The 14,611-nt window shown below is 41.9% G+C and overlaps 1 protein-coding gene across 7 annotated transcripts in view; it reads right to left on the reverse strand.

Annotated features, from left to right (window-relative positions):
• Window positions 1-14,611, reverse strand: part of PPP1R13B (protein phosphatase 1 regulatory subunit 13B) — a 115,661-nt gene that overhangs the window by 3,242 nt on the left and 97,808 nt on the right. For 5 of the 7 annotated variants that reach the window (XM_014596436.3, XM_059723269.1, XM_059723268.1 and 2 more), the window contains 7 exons: window positions 14,244-14,357; window positions 11,957-12,126; window positions 10,523-11,024; window positions 8,320-9,086; window positions 5,579-5,716; window positions 5,359-5,492; window positions 843-1,009 (listed from right to left, as the gene is read on the reverse strand). In XM_014596436.3, the coding sequence (XP_014451922.1) occupies window positions 843-1,009; window positions 5,359-5,492; window positions 5,579-5,716; window positions 8,320-9,086; window positions 10,523-11,024; window positions 11,957-12,126; window positions 14,244-14,357 (1,992 nt within the window). The remainder of the gene's footprint in view (window positions 1-842; window positions 1,010-5,358; window positions 5,493-5,578; window positions 5,717-8,319; window positions 9,087-10,522; window positions 11,025-11,956; window positions 12,127-14,243; window positions 14,358-14,611) is intronic. The other 2 variants (XM_059723271.1, XM_059723270.1) reach the window with 1 other exon arrangement.

The following is a 14,611-nucleotide window of genomic DNA, read 5'->3' on the forward strand; positions in this document are numbered from 1 at the left end:
ATATAATTTGATCATAACACCACATATGATGGGTAATTTGTTGGAACATCTTGAGAATATGATTTTTTCTTGTTTTGATAATATGCGAGAGAAATGTTAATGGCTTTAATTTAGTCAAAGTAAGGATGAAAGTGTGTCATACTTGTCTTATACGCACACTTAAGCAAACTTGTTTCCAAAATCTGTCAGTCTTTCAGCAACATCTAGGTATTGCGGGTTATTGCTTCTCAGCCTCCTGAAGGCTCAGATCAAGTGTAATATCGCATTGCCCAGAGGTCCCTGACAATTTCAGTGGGACACATGAGAAATATTTTCTTAACTGAAAAGTTTGTCCCTGAATTTTTTTTCAAGTTGCTGCATCAAGGAAGATGCTTCTGTGAGATAACCTGTAGTTTCAATGTTCAATGCATATCTGCTGTAAAGCAATTCAGTGCACCAAACAGGTGGAGCTACTCATAACTCAGGTATGGATTTTAAGCTACTCGTGGGCTGCTACAAATCTGTAATTTAGGATTTCTTGATAAGAACTCCATACCAAATGTGACAACTCCCCTCTACCAGCCAAAACCTTACCATCTTGGAAACGTTCCCTTGAAATGACAGAAAAGAATCATAAGGAACTTAAGCAAAGGAAGAGAATGAGATGAGCAATGCCACAGCCAACAGTAGGCTAGCACTGGCATTTTGAACGAACCAGAAGGGCAATGATAATGTAAAGAGGCTACTGCTGTAGTTGGCGTGGGACAGGACTTGGTAAGTGGGTCAGAAAGGAAAGGGCTGAATTTTAGGGAAGATGAAAGGAGTGTGTAGGAATTACTGAGTGTACGCATTTTGCAACATACCGTACAAGAACTGGGAACACTGAATATAACCCTCCTCCATCTCTTCACACTTGTCTGCAGCAGTTTCTATATCACTTATAGTTGAAGCAAAAATTGCTGCCCCAGATTCCACCAGTAGTTTACAGAGGTGAACACTATTGCAAGAAGCTGCGCAATGCAAAGGTGTCCTGAAACCAAACAAAACACGAAGGCATCAAAAAAAGCCAAAAATTCTACAACTGCATGTAGGGATCAGTCACCCTCTGGAAGTTACATTTACGGAGCATTACATTATCTTACAAGTCATATTACAGACATTCTGTGCCCAAGTCAAATAACATGGAGTGAAATCCAGACCCCACAAAGTCAAAAAGGGAGGAAATAGAGATAGTGTAAGTGTCTGCCTACGGTTAGTTCTGAAATAGTTAAGAAGCTCCTGGAGGAGCTGGATGGGTACAAGTCAGCAGGCCCGGATGACCTCCATTCACTGCTGCTGAAAGAATTGGCCAGTGTCATAGCTGAGCCACTGGCACAGCTGTTCGAGCGCCTGTGGTGCTCCGGCCAGGTCCCTGAGGACTGGAGAAGGGCCAATGTGGTGCCCATATTCAAGAAAGGGAGAAAGGATGAGCCGGGTAACTTTAGACCAGTCAGTCTTACCTCTATCCCTGGGAAAATGCTAGAGAAAATAATCAAAGAACACATTTGTGAAGGCCCAGCAGGGGAAACAATGCTGAGGGGAAACCAGCACGGGTTCGTCGCAGGTAGATTCTGCCTGACAAACCTTGTAGCCTTCTATGATCAGGTCACACACTGCGTGGATGCGGGAGCTGAGGCTGATGTCATCTTCCTGGACTTTAGGAAGGCCTTCGACACAGTCTTGCACCCTATCCTCGGGAAGCTAGCAGACTGTGGAGTGGACACCTACACGGTCAGGTGGGTGGCCAACTGGCTTAGGGACCGCACCCAGAGAGTGGTGGTGGATGGTTCCTTCTCGGCCTGGAGGGAGGTGGGCAGTGGGGTCTCGCAGGGTTCGGTCCTCGGACCAATATCATTCAATATCTTCATCAGTGATTTGGACGAGGGCATGGAGAGCACCCTCTCCAAGTTCACTGGTGATACCAAGTTATGGGGCAAAGTTAGTACACTGGAGGGCAGGGAGCAGATTCAGGCTGACCTGGACAGGTTGGATCAATGGGAAGAGAGAAATAGGATGCAATTTAATAAAGATAAATGTAAGGTACTCCACCTGGGAAGGAGGAACCCTCAGCACTCCTATAGGTTGGGGAATGTCCTTCTCAGCAGCTCCGAGGCAGAGAGGGATCTTGGAGTCATAATTGACTCCAAGATGAACATGAGCCGGCAGTGTAACGAGGCCATCAACAAAGCCAATCGCACCTTGTCATGCATTAGCAGGTGCATGACTAATAGATCAAAGGAGGTGATGCTCCCCCTCTACGTGGCACTGGTCAGGCCGCAGTTGGAGTACTGTGTACAGTTTTGGGCGCCGCACTTCAAGAGCGACACAGGGAATCTCGAAAGGGTCCAGAGGAGGGCCCCTCACATGATTAGTGGCCTTTGTGAAAGACCCTATGGGGGGAGGTTGAGAGAGCTGAATCTCTTCAGCCTTCACAAGAGACGGCTGAGGGGAGATCTTGTGACTGCCTATAAATTTATTAGGGGAGGTCAACAAGGAATAGGGGAAGCGCTGTTTACTAGGGTGCCCCAGGGAGTGACTAGGAATAACGGGTGTAAACTAGTTGATGAGAGTGGATTTAGGTTACATATTGGGAAGAAATTTTTCACAGCAATTATGGCCAAGATCTGGAATGGGCGTCCAAGAGAGGTGGTGCTTTCACCTAGCTTAGAGGTCTTCAAGAGGAGGCTAGACAGTCACTTGGCTGGAGTCATCTGACCTCGGTCCTCTTTCCTGCCAGGGGCAGGGGGTCAGACACGACGATCCATTGTGGTCCCTTCCGACTCTACAATTTACAAATCTATGAATCTATAAGTGACAATTTGCAAAGCTGTTGGATTTAAAGGGCAGAGAGCTGTGTTTGCTGGTGAGGAGTTGGAAGACAAAGAAAGGGAGAGAAACAGTTCAGTATGGCAAGCTCTCTAGCCCTCAGACATTACAAAATTATTAGGTAATAATGTGCTTAGATATTAAGGATCAGCTTAAACCAGATATGTAGGGCAGAAAATTTTCCAGTGTTTTATTTTTCTGTGGGAAATTTTCCATTTCTAAAAATTAATTGTTTCATAAAACTCATTAATGAATGGATGCCAATACAATATTAGGCAAGCTTGGCAGTTTCAAAATTGTAATTAATGTTTTTCAGGTGATTATCCCTAGGAAGTGCATGAGAGAGTACATGTGTTTTACTGATTTGTAAACAGGACGGTAAATACACTCACAGAATAATCCAAACCAAAAAGCAAGTTATGAATTCACCTAATGAGCTGTGCAGGTCAAATCAAAACCAAAGCATGACATATCATGCACAGTTCTTTGGGTGTGCTAAAATGACTGTGTCAACAATTTTCAGTGCCTTTATTTTTTTTCTTAAATTTAAACAAACAATGTAAGGGAAGTACATGCTATTGTGTATTGGACTTTACATTTTTACAAGTATTCCAATACCAATCATTTCTTTCTACATAAAGCTTTGAATTTATTTGAATATAACATTTAAACCACACTGGGTGCATGCAGATGAGCATGCACATGCCTCTTGCCCCTCTCAAACCCCTTTGAGATGGAGCAAGAGACATGTGCGGGAATGAACAAATGTTCCCTGCGCTGCAAACTTGGGGGGCTCTGTTCAGCGCGGGGAGAAAATTAGACCCTTGGATATCCAGAAGTCTAAAAAAAAACGGAGTTTAAAAAAGCAAGGCAGGGCACAGTCCCGATCTCTTCCCTGCCTAGTCCTAGCTGCGCCCCCACCCCCACCCCAAGACCCCTGATCCCTGCCCTGTCCAGCCCCCGCAGGCCCCAATCCCTATCCTGCCCAGCCCCATCCCCCAAGGCCCCTGATCCCTACTCTGCCTGGCTCCAGTCCCCCGATGTCCCCAATCCCTGCTCTGCCTGGCCCCACCCCCTGCCTGCCCTCCAAGCCCCCCTGATCCCTGCCCTGCCTGGCCCTAGCTTCCCCCCAGCCCCCCTGAGGCCCCATATCCCTGCCTCCCCCACTCCAGCATCCCCATAGGCAAAAAAAAAAGCAAAAAAACAAAAACTCCCAGCACTTACTGGCAGTCCAGCTGCCATCTGTGTCACTGGGACCCCATCCACAGTGTGGGACAGAGGGATGGCCCCAGCCCAGGCCCTCCTGCCCCCCGCTGCCCTGTGGTGCCTGGGGGGACTCTGCCAGGAGGCCCCGGAGCCCTCTCAGCCCCTGATTCTAGGGTAAGTAGAGGCTTTTTTTTTCTTTGCTTTTTTTTTTAAAGTGATGATGCTTGGGGTTGGGGGGGCAACCATGGGGGCTTGGGGGTGTAAGTGGGGGGTGGGGTTGGGCAGGGCAGCCATTGGTGGGGGGCCTGGGGCAGCCATTGGGGGGGCTGCAGCAGCTGGTGGGGGGATGGGGCCAGGTGGGGCAGCAATCAAGAGGCTGGGGTGGGGCATGTGGGCTTTGCAGGGGGGAGGCGGTAGCCCCTCTATGGGGGTCATAGTCCCTGTTGGGGGGCTGTCGCCCTTGTATGGGGGCCGTAACCCTGGTTGAGGGGGCAGGAAAATATATATTCATGTATTCATGAAACATGTATATAGACTTCATTTTATTATTATGATAGAGACACTGGTAGGCTTCCATACTGGTTTAACGCTGTAGATAAAAACATTTCCCAACTGATTGCTGTCTCTGTCTCACTCTCTCTGTCTCTTTAAAGTGGTCTTTTGTTTTAATTGTGGAGGAACATGGATTTTGGGGTATTTTACAGAGTGACTTTGTGATTTTTTTTTAAATCAGGGATTTTGAGCTGCTGCAAGCACATGTGCTTGCCCGTTAAGTGTGCTGTATTTCATTTATTTCCTAATCAAATATTTTAGTTCAAATACTTGTGGCTATTGGGACAAAAAATTAACATGGGGGCCTTTTTTGGGTTTTGTTTACTAAATATAAGTCAAATAAGCATGTTAAATCAGATCATGCTCTATTTAGTGCATTGGAAAAATTTCCAATTCAAAATTTTCTGGAAAACCCACATCTCTGGCTTAGACAAACAAAACTGTTAACAGATTGGTTTTTTAAACAAGGAAAAGACCACTGATGCAGTAAGACTCTTATCAGTCTTGATGCACACTGTGCATTTTCAATTATAACAAAATCCAATGATACTGAATCCAAATATTTTCCTATAAACAAGGAAGGTCATGTTCTTACATTTTAATCGTTACATTTTGGCTTGAAATGCTGAAACAGATGAGCAATGAAGTTAGCAATTCAGATTGTGTATAACATTAGAACTATATTGAACATTTACTTATTGCCACATAAAAATGGCAGAGAGGAGACACTGAAGTTAAAAGGGACAGGACTCTTACCATCCATCGCTGTCTGCTGCATTCACATTTACACCAAAATCAAGCAGGAACTTTACAATGTGGTGATGGCCAGCACATACTGCATTATGCAAAGGGGTAATTCCTTCATCATTGGGTTTGCTGGGATCATCAACCTATTGGAACAAAATAAAATATTTCAGCACAAACCTTTTACTTCATTGAAAATAATGGGAAAACCTATCTATTTTTAGAAGTTCACCTCATATATGATCCTTTGTACCAGGTCAAATTCTCCCTCCAAAGAAGCATCAAGCAAGAGGGCCAAAGGATTGAACTTCACTCTCAAACCATGTCCTGTCCTCTCAGAATTAGGTTTCTTCAGGTTGGTACGTTTGGTCTGGGTGGAAGAGAAAACACAGTTGTCATTCTAGATGACACGTATGTCCAATCATTTCATTACTTCTTAAATAAACATTCCTGTGTTCCTGAAGTGTTAGGTAAGGGCCTGCCAACATCTACTGTAAATCCCCAATTTGTAGGACTTGCTATTTTTGCCACCATAACTTGTGCCAAGTAGAAATCTGAAAAGCATTCCAACACAGCCAAGAGATGTGTTCAGAAATTGTGATTACAAGGTCCAATGATACCTGAGCCCATCATTCAGAGTACTGTAGTTTTAAATGGTATCACAAGTGAAAGCGAATTATGTGGGCTCATCTTAGACACCATCAAGACTTTGGTTAATATTACAAAGTTTACACAATTCAGTATTACTGGCAGTCTCTATTTAGAAGGAATCTCAGGTCTGAACTAGCAGCAGTGCTCCCTGCAGGTCAGGACTAAAGTACATTAGTACTGTACAAGGTTTTCCTCGCTTCAAATAGCTCAGAAAAGTACTCTTTGCATGGTTCTGCCTGGTAATTTCAAAAGAAACAGGCAGATGATCTGAAATACATAACATCATTCCCAGCATCCAACAAAACATGCAAAATAAAGCAATTTGTGCTTCATGTAGGCTACAGCTTGTAGTTGTAATTTTTAAGTTACTCTTATGTTTATTACTTGCATTTCTAAAAATAAAAAGCTTTCATTAGAAGAATATCCACTGCTAGGATCTCCCCTTTTCCTCCAAACATCCTGTACCTGTTTACAGATGGAGCGTGTCACAACCCAAAGTTGTGGTTTTTGTTTGTGTGTGCTTCGGCAATACTAAATTATGTTCCTGCCTAAATTGTAGCTTTCTTTGCACGGTAGAGTTCTCTGCTGCGGGACAGAACCCCGGGTGCAAAAGGCTTTCCCGCCAAATTGCAGCTTCTTTGCATAGTGCATTTCTTTTGCATCTCAGAGATGTACGGTGCAAAGGAGTTCCCGCCATTTGTATTTGGATTCGCGCCACATTATTGGCCAGTTCTAAATGTAGGCACACGTGGCAGCTAGCTATTGGCTTGCTAGCCGTACAAAAGGCTTGGGTAGTTTCCGCCCAAGTCGGAGAGAGAGAGAGAGAGAAAAACTGGAGGACTCCACGAACACCAGGAGGAGGAGACTTCACCCAGTATGAAGATCTCTAAGCACTGCGGATCCTTACGGACCCAACGCTTTTCTCAAACAGGCAATAGAGGCTTAACAATCGAACCCACGGAGCTTTAACTACTCCGGAGGGGAAACAAAAGAACAAACCGCCTCTAGCCTCTCCCCGTCGCCGATCGCAATCCAAGACGTATCCCTTTCCTGTAAACCCAATTTTCGAACCCACGGAGCCTAAACAACTCTGGGGGACCAGGGAACCGAACCGAACCTGTGGAGCCTAAACAACTCTGTGGGAAAGAATTGCGGAACCCGCGGAGCCTAAACAACTCCGTGGAAAGGAATTTGTCGTAGTCCTCCAGCGAGGATTTAAGCGGAGCTGCACCTGGAAAACTGTCCAACCTACACCACTACCATCTTTGGGTGTAAGTAAATAATCTTTTCAATCAACCACTACGCGTTTGTGAATAATTCTAGCTCGCCACCGGTTTTCTCCGACCCCGCGTGCCCAGGCTGCTGGCCACAGCCCACATGCACAAAGACGGGCCGCGGATCGCCCCTCCCGACTCGCACTTGGCGGCGGGATCGAGGCCCGGCCTGCACAGAGCATATGTAAGATTTCATGTTCACTGCAGTCTAGTGGGACCCAAATCTTCAGTAAGGTCTTTGGATTCTGTGACAACTTTAGGTAAGTGAGAAAGTGGCAGTGCTCACTGTACTGTGCACCTTCCTACTGAATGTAGCCATAAAATCTAGTGTACTGCTTAAGCATTTCTGTCCCTACTTTTTCAATTCTCAATATTCAATTCAACATTTTCCTAATGACAAAGCCTAATGGACAGTGTCAGGGTGAAGCCAGAGGTTTTGTCAGTGACGAAGGGGGCAACATGGAAAGCTGTTCAGATTGTGGGATCAGCATATTAAGGGAATTTGCAGCTGAAATGACGCAGCAACCTTGACATTTGTTGTCTTTTGAGGTTTCAGACAACAATCCATTGAGGGAAATATGGGTATATAACACCTTCCAGAGTCACCCTTTCAGACTGTCTGCAAAACAAGGAAAGCCTCACTGCAAGAACTGTCTTTAAAAACATGAGTTCTTAATGCAAGCTTTTAAATTAAATCTCAGGTTTTGAAATTTAACTCTATGACAACAAGTAAATGCCACAGCAAGGTTTGCAGCCCCAACCCACATAGGATTCTAATCATGGAGAACCAGCTACAAAATACTTGCATCATGTCCTGATCACCTAGTCAGGACTTGCATAAGAAACAGAACTAGTACATTTTCCATGGGTATCTTCATTGGTATTGTGTTGGATTTCCCTTTATTTCTTTAGTATCACATATCTTGCATTACAGTCATTTAACCTAATCCCACTGCCTTCCATTCACTGCATAAACAACTGAATAAAGTTACTTGCATAGACTGAGTGTCAATGTATGCATTGTAATAATGCTTGTGTAGTCACTTACTGGAGGAAGAGGAGGAGGAACAGCTGGTGGCACAGGAACTTCATCTTCTACTGGGGAACTAACCTCAGGTACAGGGCTAGGTGGCTGCTCAGTGGAAGGGAGTATAGCAGGATTATTATTACTATCTTCAGTTGTCTCAGAGGTTTGGTTAGTGGTTTCAATACTGATCAATTCTTCAGTGGCAGGAGAAGGTAATTCATTATCATTGGCATCTGATGAAGGAGGAGGTTCATCAGGAAGAGGAACTGTAGGTTGCACAGAAATAGGTTCTTCAATATTGCCATTGGTACTAGTGTTTCCATTATCAACATCTGCTAAGATGCCTATGAAGTCCTGTGCATTGCTTGGCTGATAAAACGGAGCACTTTCTATTCCTCCAGCAAGTGTATTAAAACGCTGATACAATAACTTCTGTATATTTGGCCCACTGGGTCCTTCAGGTTCAGTGATAGAACTACGCTTCTTTAATGGCCTGGGAGCATTGGCTAATTTTCTTCTAAGAGCTTCAAGATCAGCATCGCTTTGATATCGGAGGGGTGAATGGACAATAGGTGTAAGCTTGGTAGGACTGAGAGGGCGAGGAATGTTTTCTACATTGCTATTTTCACCAGAGGAAGGAATATTTTCTAGCTCTTGATCTTTTTCAGTGAGCTCAGCCTGAGGCTGAGACTGTGGCTGTGAAGAAGGGTGTGCAGGCAAAGAACCATGAAGGAATGGTAAAGGTGATGGAGAAGTTGAGCCAGATTGTAGAACAGGTTTTCCATAAACTAGAAAGAAGAAAACAAAACACAGTGAGCAATTGTTCTGAAATTGTAACAAAAAGGTCATGCAATCAGTTGCTGCATAGCAATGCCAATAGAGAAGAAAAGAATTTGAGTATCTGGTTTATGTCATAATCTCCCAGTTGGCCTACCAAATGCAAACTAGAAAAAAAAATAATTTGTTAGCCATCGGTATTTTTGACAATTATAAACTACTTGAACACAAATGGTAATACAGGGAGGAAAATCTCTCCAGACAATTTAGTGAAATGATCAAGAAAAACCTGTAAGTAACACAGGCAGTCCTGAGGATTTACAACACAATTGGTTCCTGAAAGCAGTGTCTTAAGTCGAAACGTTGCGACTCGGAACCGATTTTCCCATAGGAAACAATGTTATAAATGGGGGATTGGTTCCTGAACCAAGGCCTGATACCCTGTTTTCACCAAAAATAACTCAGAATTTTGTACTCAAATCTATTATAGATGAGTAATATAGCTACATTAATGTATTTATATTGTAAATAGCAATCATATTGATTTGGCAGGACTTGGTGAGGTTTTATTCACCAAGGCGCCCCCGGGGGTTACAAGAAATAATGGCCACAAGCTAGCAGAGAGCAGATTTAGACTAGACATTAGGAAGAACTTCTTCACAGTTCGAGTGGCCAAGGTCTGGAATGGGCTTCCAAGGGAGGTGGTGCTCTCCCCTACCCTGGGGGTCTTCAAGAGGAGGTTAGATAAGCATCTAGCTGGGGTCATCTAAACCCAGCACTCTTTCCTGCTTATGCAGGTGGTCAGACTCGATGATCTATTGAGGTCCCTTCCGACCCTAGCATCTATGAATCTATGACTTCTTTGAGGTGATTTTGCTGGACTTTTTGAAGGGCTCTTGGCTGAATTCTTCTCAGGAGCCTTGGCTGCAGATTTTTATGGAGTCTTGTCTGCTTTCTTAAAGAAAGTGTGCAAGGAAGTTTGGACAGATGTTCTCCAGGGAGATGGGCGACAGTGACTTATTCACTGTCATGGCATCACATCAGACCAAGCATTGTAAAGTCGAAACTGAGGTCAGAAATTTGGAACAGGGTGTCAATTTAGAAACGTTGCAAGTGTGAAACATTGTAACTCAAAACGTTGTAAGTTGAGGACTGCTTGTATATGGATAACATTTGGTGTTATATATATTGATGTTATTGTTCCAATAATTAGCACATTTCAGAAAAAAAGATAACTCATGTGCCTCTTTGCCATCTCAAATACCACAACTATGATCAAATTAAATTGCAACATCACACTGTTTAAACAAAAAACAAACTTTGTCCCCTTTCCAAAATTTAGAAAAGCTATTCATGCAACAACTATTTATGTTAGTCTCAATGGAAGTGTTAGGCCAACAAGTAGTAGTTAATCTATTTAAAAAAGAAAGGCAAATATATTTTCTACCTGCTTTTACTGACTTATTTAGGGTGTTGTATACAGCTTGTTGATAGTTTTTGGGTGGGGTTGCTTGCTGAAGATACATTGAGTAGATGGAACTTGAGTTTACTGTTTGTGGTCCTTTTCTGGGAGACTGAGGCCTTGATCCTTTATCAGCTAGGAAAGGTCTGATAGCCACAGTTAAAGGAAGGTCAGGCCTTCCATCTCCTCCAGGAAATAAGGGGGGGCCAGAAGGCTGATATGTAGGGCTAGGAGGTACGGAAATTCTCTGTTGGATCTGTTGTGAGGAACTGGGTTGATGTATGTTGCTTGATGGTGGTAATGGAACAGATCTTTGCCGACTTATTATACTGGAACCAGGTCTTGGCAGGCTGCCATCCTTCCGCCTCTCCAGAGAATTTGTAGAACTTGTTCCTAAAGGAATAGGGCTTGGATAGGTCCCATAGTTTTGAGGCAACTGCTTGCTCACACCAGGAATGGTTGGTGGCACCTTCCCCATATCAAGGCCCTAAATGAGAACACAAGTAGCATAAGAAAAATTAAGCAGACTGCACCATTTCACAAGTACAAATCAAAAGCAAAAACACCCACAGCTTAACGATGCTGATTAATGTTCTTGACTGTTACAGAATAAACTGTTTATATTTACATGTACACAAAACTATGAATAGATTTCTTATATATTAGGTACAACACCACCGCTTAACAGAGTGAGCACCATAGGTTTGAGATATACTCTGAGATGTCTTGACACATTGGAATTATAAGGCTGTGTCTAATATGTTAATATGAATTTATACTCTCTACATAATTATACCATCTCCATAATTTATATTATGGAATCTGCATAATTGGAAGCTTGAGTGACTAGTAAAAAATGAAACAAGGGCCTCCAAAATTCATGAGACAATACAGTGTGGTTTTAGTACTCTAACACTTCACATTTTAAAATAAAGTCGTTTGCTGCTTAGAGCTAACAGTTCAGGACAAACTGTTGAGCAACACACAGGAGGACACAAGGAAACCTGACAAGCTCACTATGGGACGAGTTTAAGGAATTTCAGGGATAACTTTATTCTTTTAAATAATTTAACAATCAGAGGAGGAAAAGCACTGAGTAAATATGAGTTTAATTAAGCAGCCAGTGGCAACCTGTAAGAGGTCTGAGGCCAAAGAGAGAGGAGGGAACAAAGCGTTTCAGAGGAGATCAAGAGCAGCAAAGGAATTGAGGGAGAAAATTGGGAGAAACAAGAACCAAGATGCAGACAGATGGAGATTCACATACTCCCTTGCCTTCAGGGGTGTATGGCACTTAATGGGAGAAGAGATAGGATGGCAATGAAGAAATTAAAAAAGGAGATGAAATGTACTTCGTTAGTGACATTTTTGATAAACATCAGAATGGAAGCAAAATGTGCAGAGACCATTAATTAAACGCACCAGCTTATCAGTACTTCCTAATAAAGAAGATGGCAAAGGCTGACTGGATATAGTTCCTTGTTTTAAAGCTGTATCCATGCTTGATTCTTTCCAGTCTGCGTTGGAGAGCTGGGAGGGTTTTACGACAGGGGCTGAGCTTTGCTTAAGTGTTGGCCAGTTTCCTTCAGTAGCTTGAAACAAAGAAAAATGTAATATTTAAGATTATCTGTGCCCATCGCTGTAAACAAATAAGTTAGTTTAATTACAACAGGATTAAATTTGATTCCAAAAATTAGATAAACCCATACTAATGTCAGCATCTGATTCAGAAGAAGAGACTAAAAGCTTAATCATTAGGCATTGCATGCTATCTGTTACCATTTGATATTCAAATTTCATTAGAGCTGATTTTAATGCATGAGATAGCAGATATTGCAGACCTAGCTCCAAAATTTTGATCAAGTGCAGAAATCAGACCAAGATTTTTTTAAAGTTTATTTATAAGAATACTTTGCCCGCATTCAGTTTTTGATACATTGTGTATCATCAACATGAAAGGGCAAATTCTTGCTATTAAATTTTGAGTACCTGCAGTCACTTAGTAGAGTAATTCTAAACTTACACCTGTATATCTGTGAGCAGAATCTGACCTACAGTCACAGAAGTGTAAGGGCTGTATACCATAAAGACTCATTGTAGCTATGTGGTGGAAAAAAACAAAAACATTATTATGCTGCAAGACATCAATGCTTTTCTGCCTCCTTCCCTATGCTCACTGATTATAAAAACATTTCCTCGTTAAAGATTTAATTTTCCAGAAATGAATCTCAAAATCAGTCAAAACACCAAGCCACAGGCATATCCATTCATTGTATGCAAAAACATGCATAACTGCATGTAAACTAAAGGAACCAGCACTTCGTTAATTCCTTGATGCTTTAGTGTACTATTTTAGTACTTGGAAGAAATGGTTTCCTTTCCATTTTCTAAAAGATACAAGATTAAAAGATCTGAAGTGAAATCTTTGCAGTTATTATAAAACAATTCTGAATTACTGCTTTGAGCTGCTGTTTAGGTCAAATTTCATTTCCTAGTTCTGTTGTTGTTGCTCCATGGGATGGAGAAGCTGTTTGCCTCCCTTCATTCCTCTGTACTACCCAAAGCAAAACAATTTAATAATAGAACTGACACACAGACTTAGTCTCTAGAGGGTGGCACCCAGGGTGCAGTTTTAGACAGATCTAGAGAAGATTTATTTAGATTCCTAGAACTCCATTTTAATGAGACCAAATAAAATGTACACAGCAAATATTCAAACTTCAGAGAAAAAATTCCATCTGCCAAGGCCCCTTAGAAGATCTGTGAGAGTTTCTTTCTAATTGCACATTCCTTGCCATGCTCACATAATAGAGTTTCTGCAAAAACAGTTATAAGATCATAGGAGAAAAAAAAGGCTGTGAGGGACCTCAGGACATCATCTAGTCCAACACCCTGCTCAGCCCAGGAATACATGTCTAAACCTTCCCAACCAAGTTGGTATCTGATCTGTGCTTTAACTTCCAATGGCAGGGATTCCACAACATCTCTAAGGAAATCAGTTCCAGAGCCTAACCAACCCCACAGAGTTTTCTCACTAATATCTAACCTAAAGTTTCCCTTGTTGCAATTTAAGGTTATTACTTCTTGTTTGACCCCCTGTACCCAGAGAAAAAACTGACAATCATCCTCTTTATAAAACAACTCTGTATTTGAAGACTTAGACATAATTTGGTTGAAATATATTCTATTGTATTAATATAATTAAATAAAACGATAATTTTACCCCTTAAACAGGCCACATAAGGGTGGGCTATATACAATGCATTTAACATTCTTGTTTCTCTTTCTGCCTAAAAAAGTCAAACCAATTCTACTGAACACCCAATTTCTGAAGAAGTAACAATCTGGAGACTATTTGGCACCCCATGTTTCTACCCTATCAAAGAATGATCAGTCTGTTAGCTCATGAATGTGTCTTTATCTTGCTCAAATGATTAGGTCATCTATTTTCTATCCTTTGCTTATTTGAAGTTATACCCTCTACATCTGAGCTGTCCTACTAATCATCTTTGAATGATCTTTTCCAAAAGTTCCACACAAAACTATTTAAAATGTAATTAACTTTTTAATTTCAAATCAACTGAAGTTGAATTTTGAGAAATAATTGAATGTGAGGGATAGGAAAGGATTATTGATTGTTAATTGGAAGTAAAGATCATTGTAGGCATTTATTTATTTATTTTTGCTTAAAGCACTTTGCAAAACATACAGTCTAGAAATTGTTTTTCACAGTTTGTAGATTGCCCGGAAGAGCTGTAGTCAGGCCCAGCATCAAGATCTGACTCTGTCCAGGAGCCATGCACCTTGCTTATTTTTCCACCATCTAGTTAAGAATAAGACCAGAAGAAATGAAGTAAAAAAAACAAACAAACAACTAACCCTTATATCGAGAACTTTTCTAAATGCGAGTACTGCTTTGGATTAAAGTTTACTACATGATACATTCAAGACATTCTTTAATTCTAGCACTTTGTTAAGGTTTGGCAGAACAATTTCACAAAATAAATGAAGCCATTCTACCCAATTCATACTAAGCAGAGAGAGACATCTTAAAATTATAAGCTTAGTGCCCAAGAA

This window comes from Alligator mississippiensis, chromosome 2 (assembly GCF_030867095.1).
Source record: "Alligator mississippiensis isolate rAllMis1 chromosome 2, rAllMis1, whole genome shotgun sequence".
NCBI lineage: Eukaryota > Metazoa > Chordata > Crocodylia > Alligatoridae > Alligator > Alligator mississippiensis.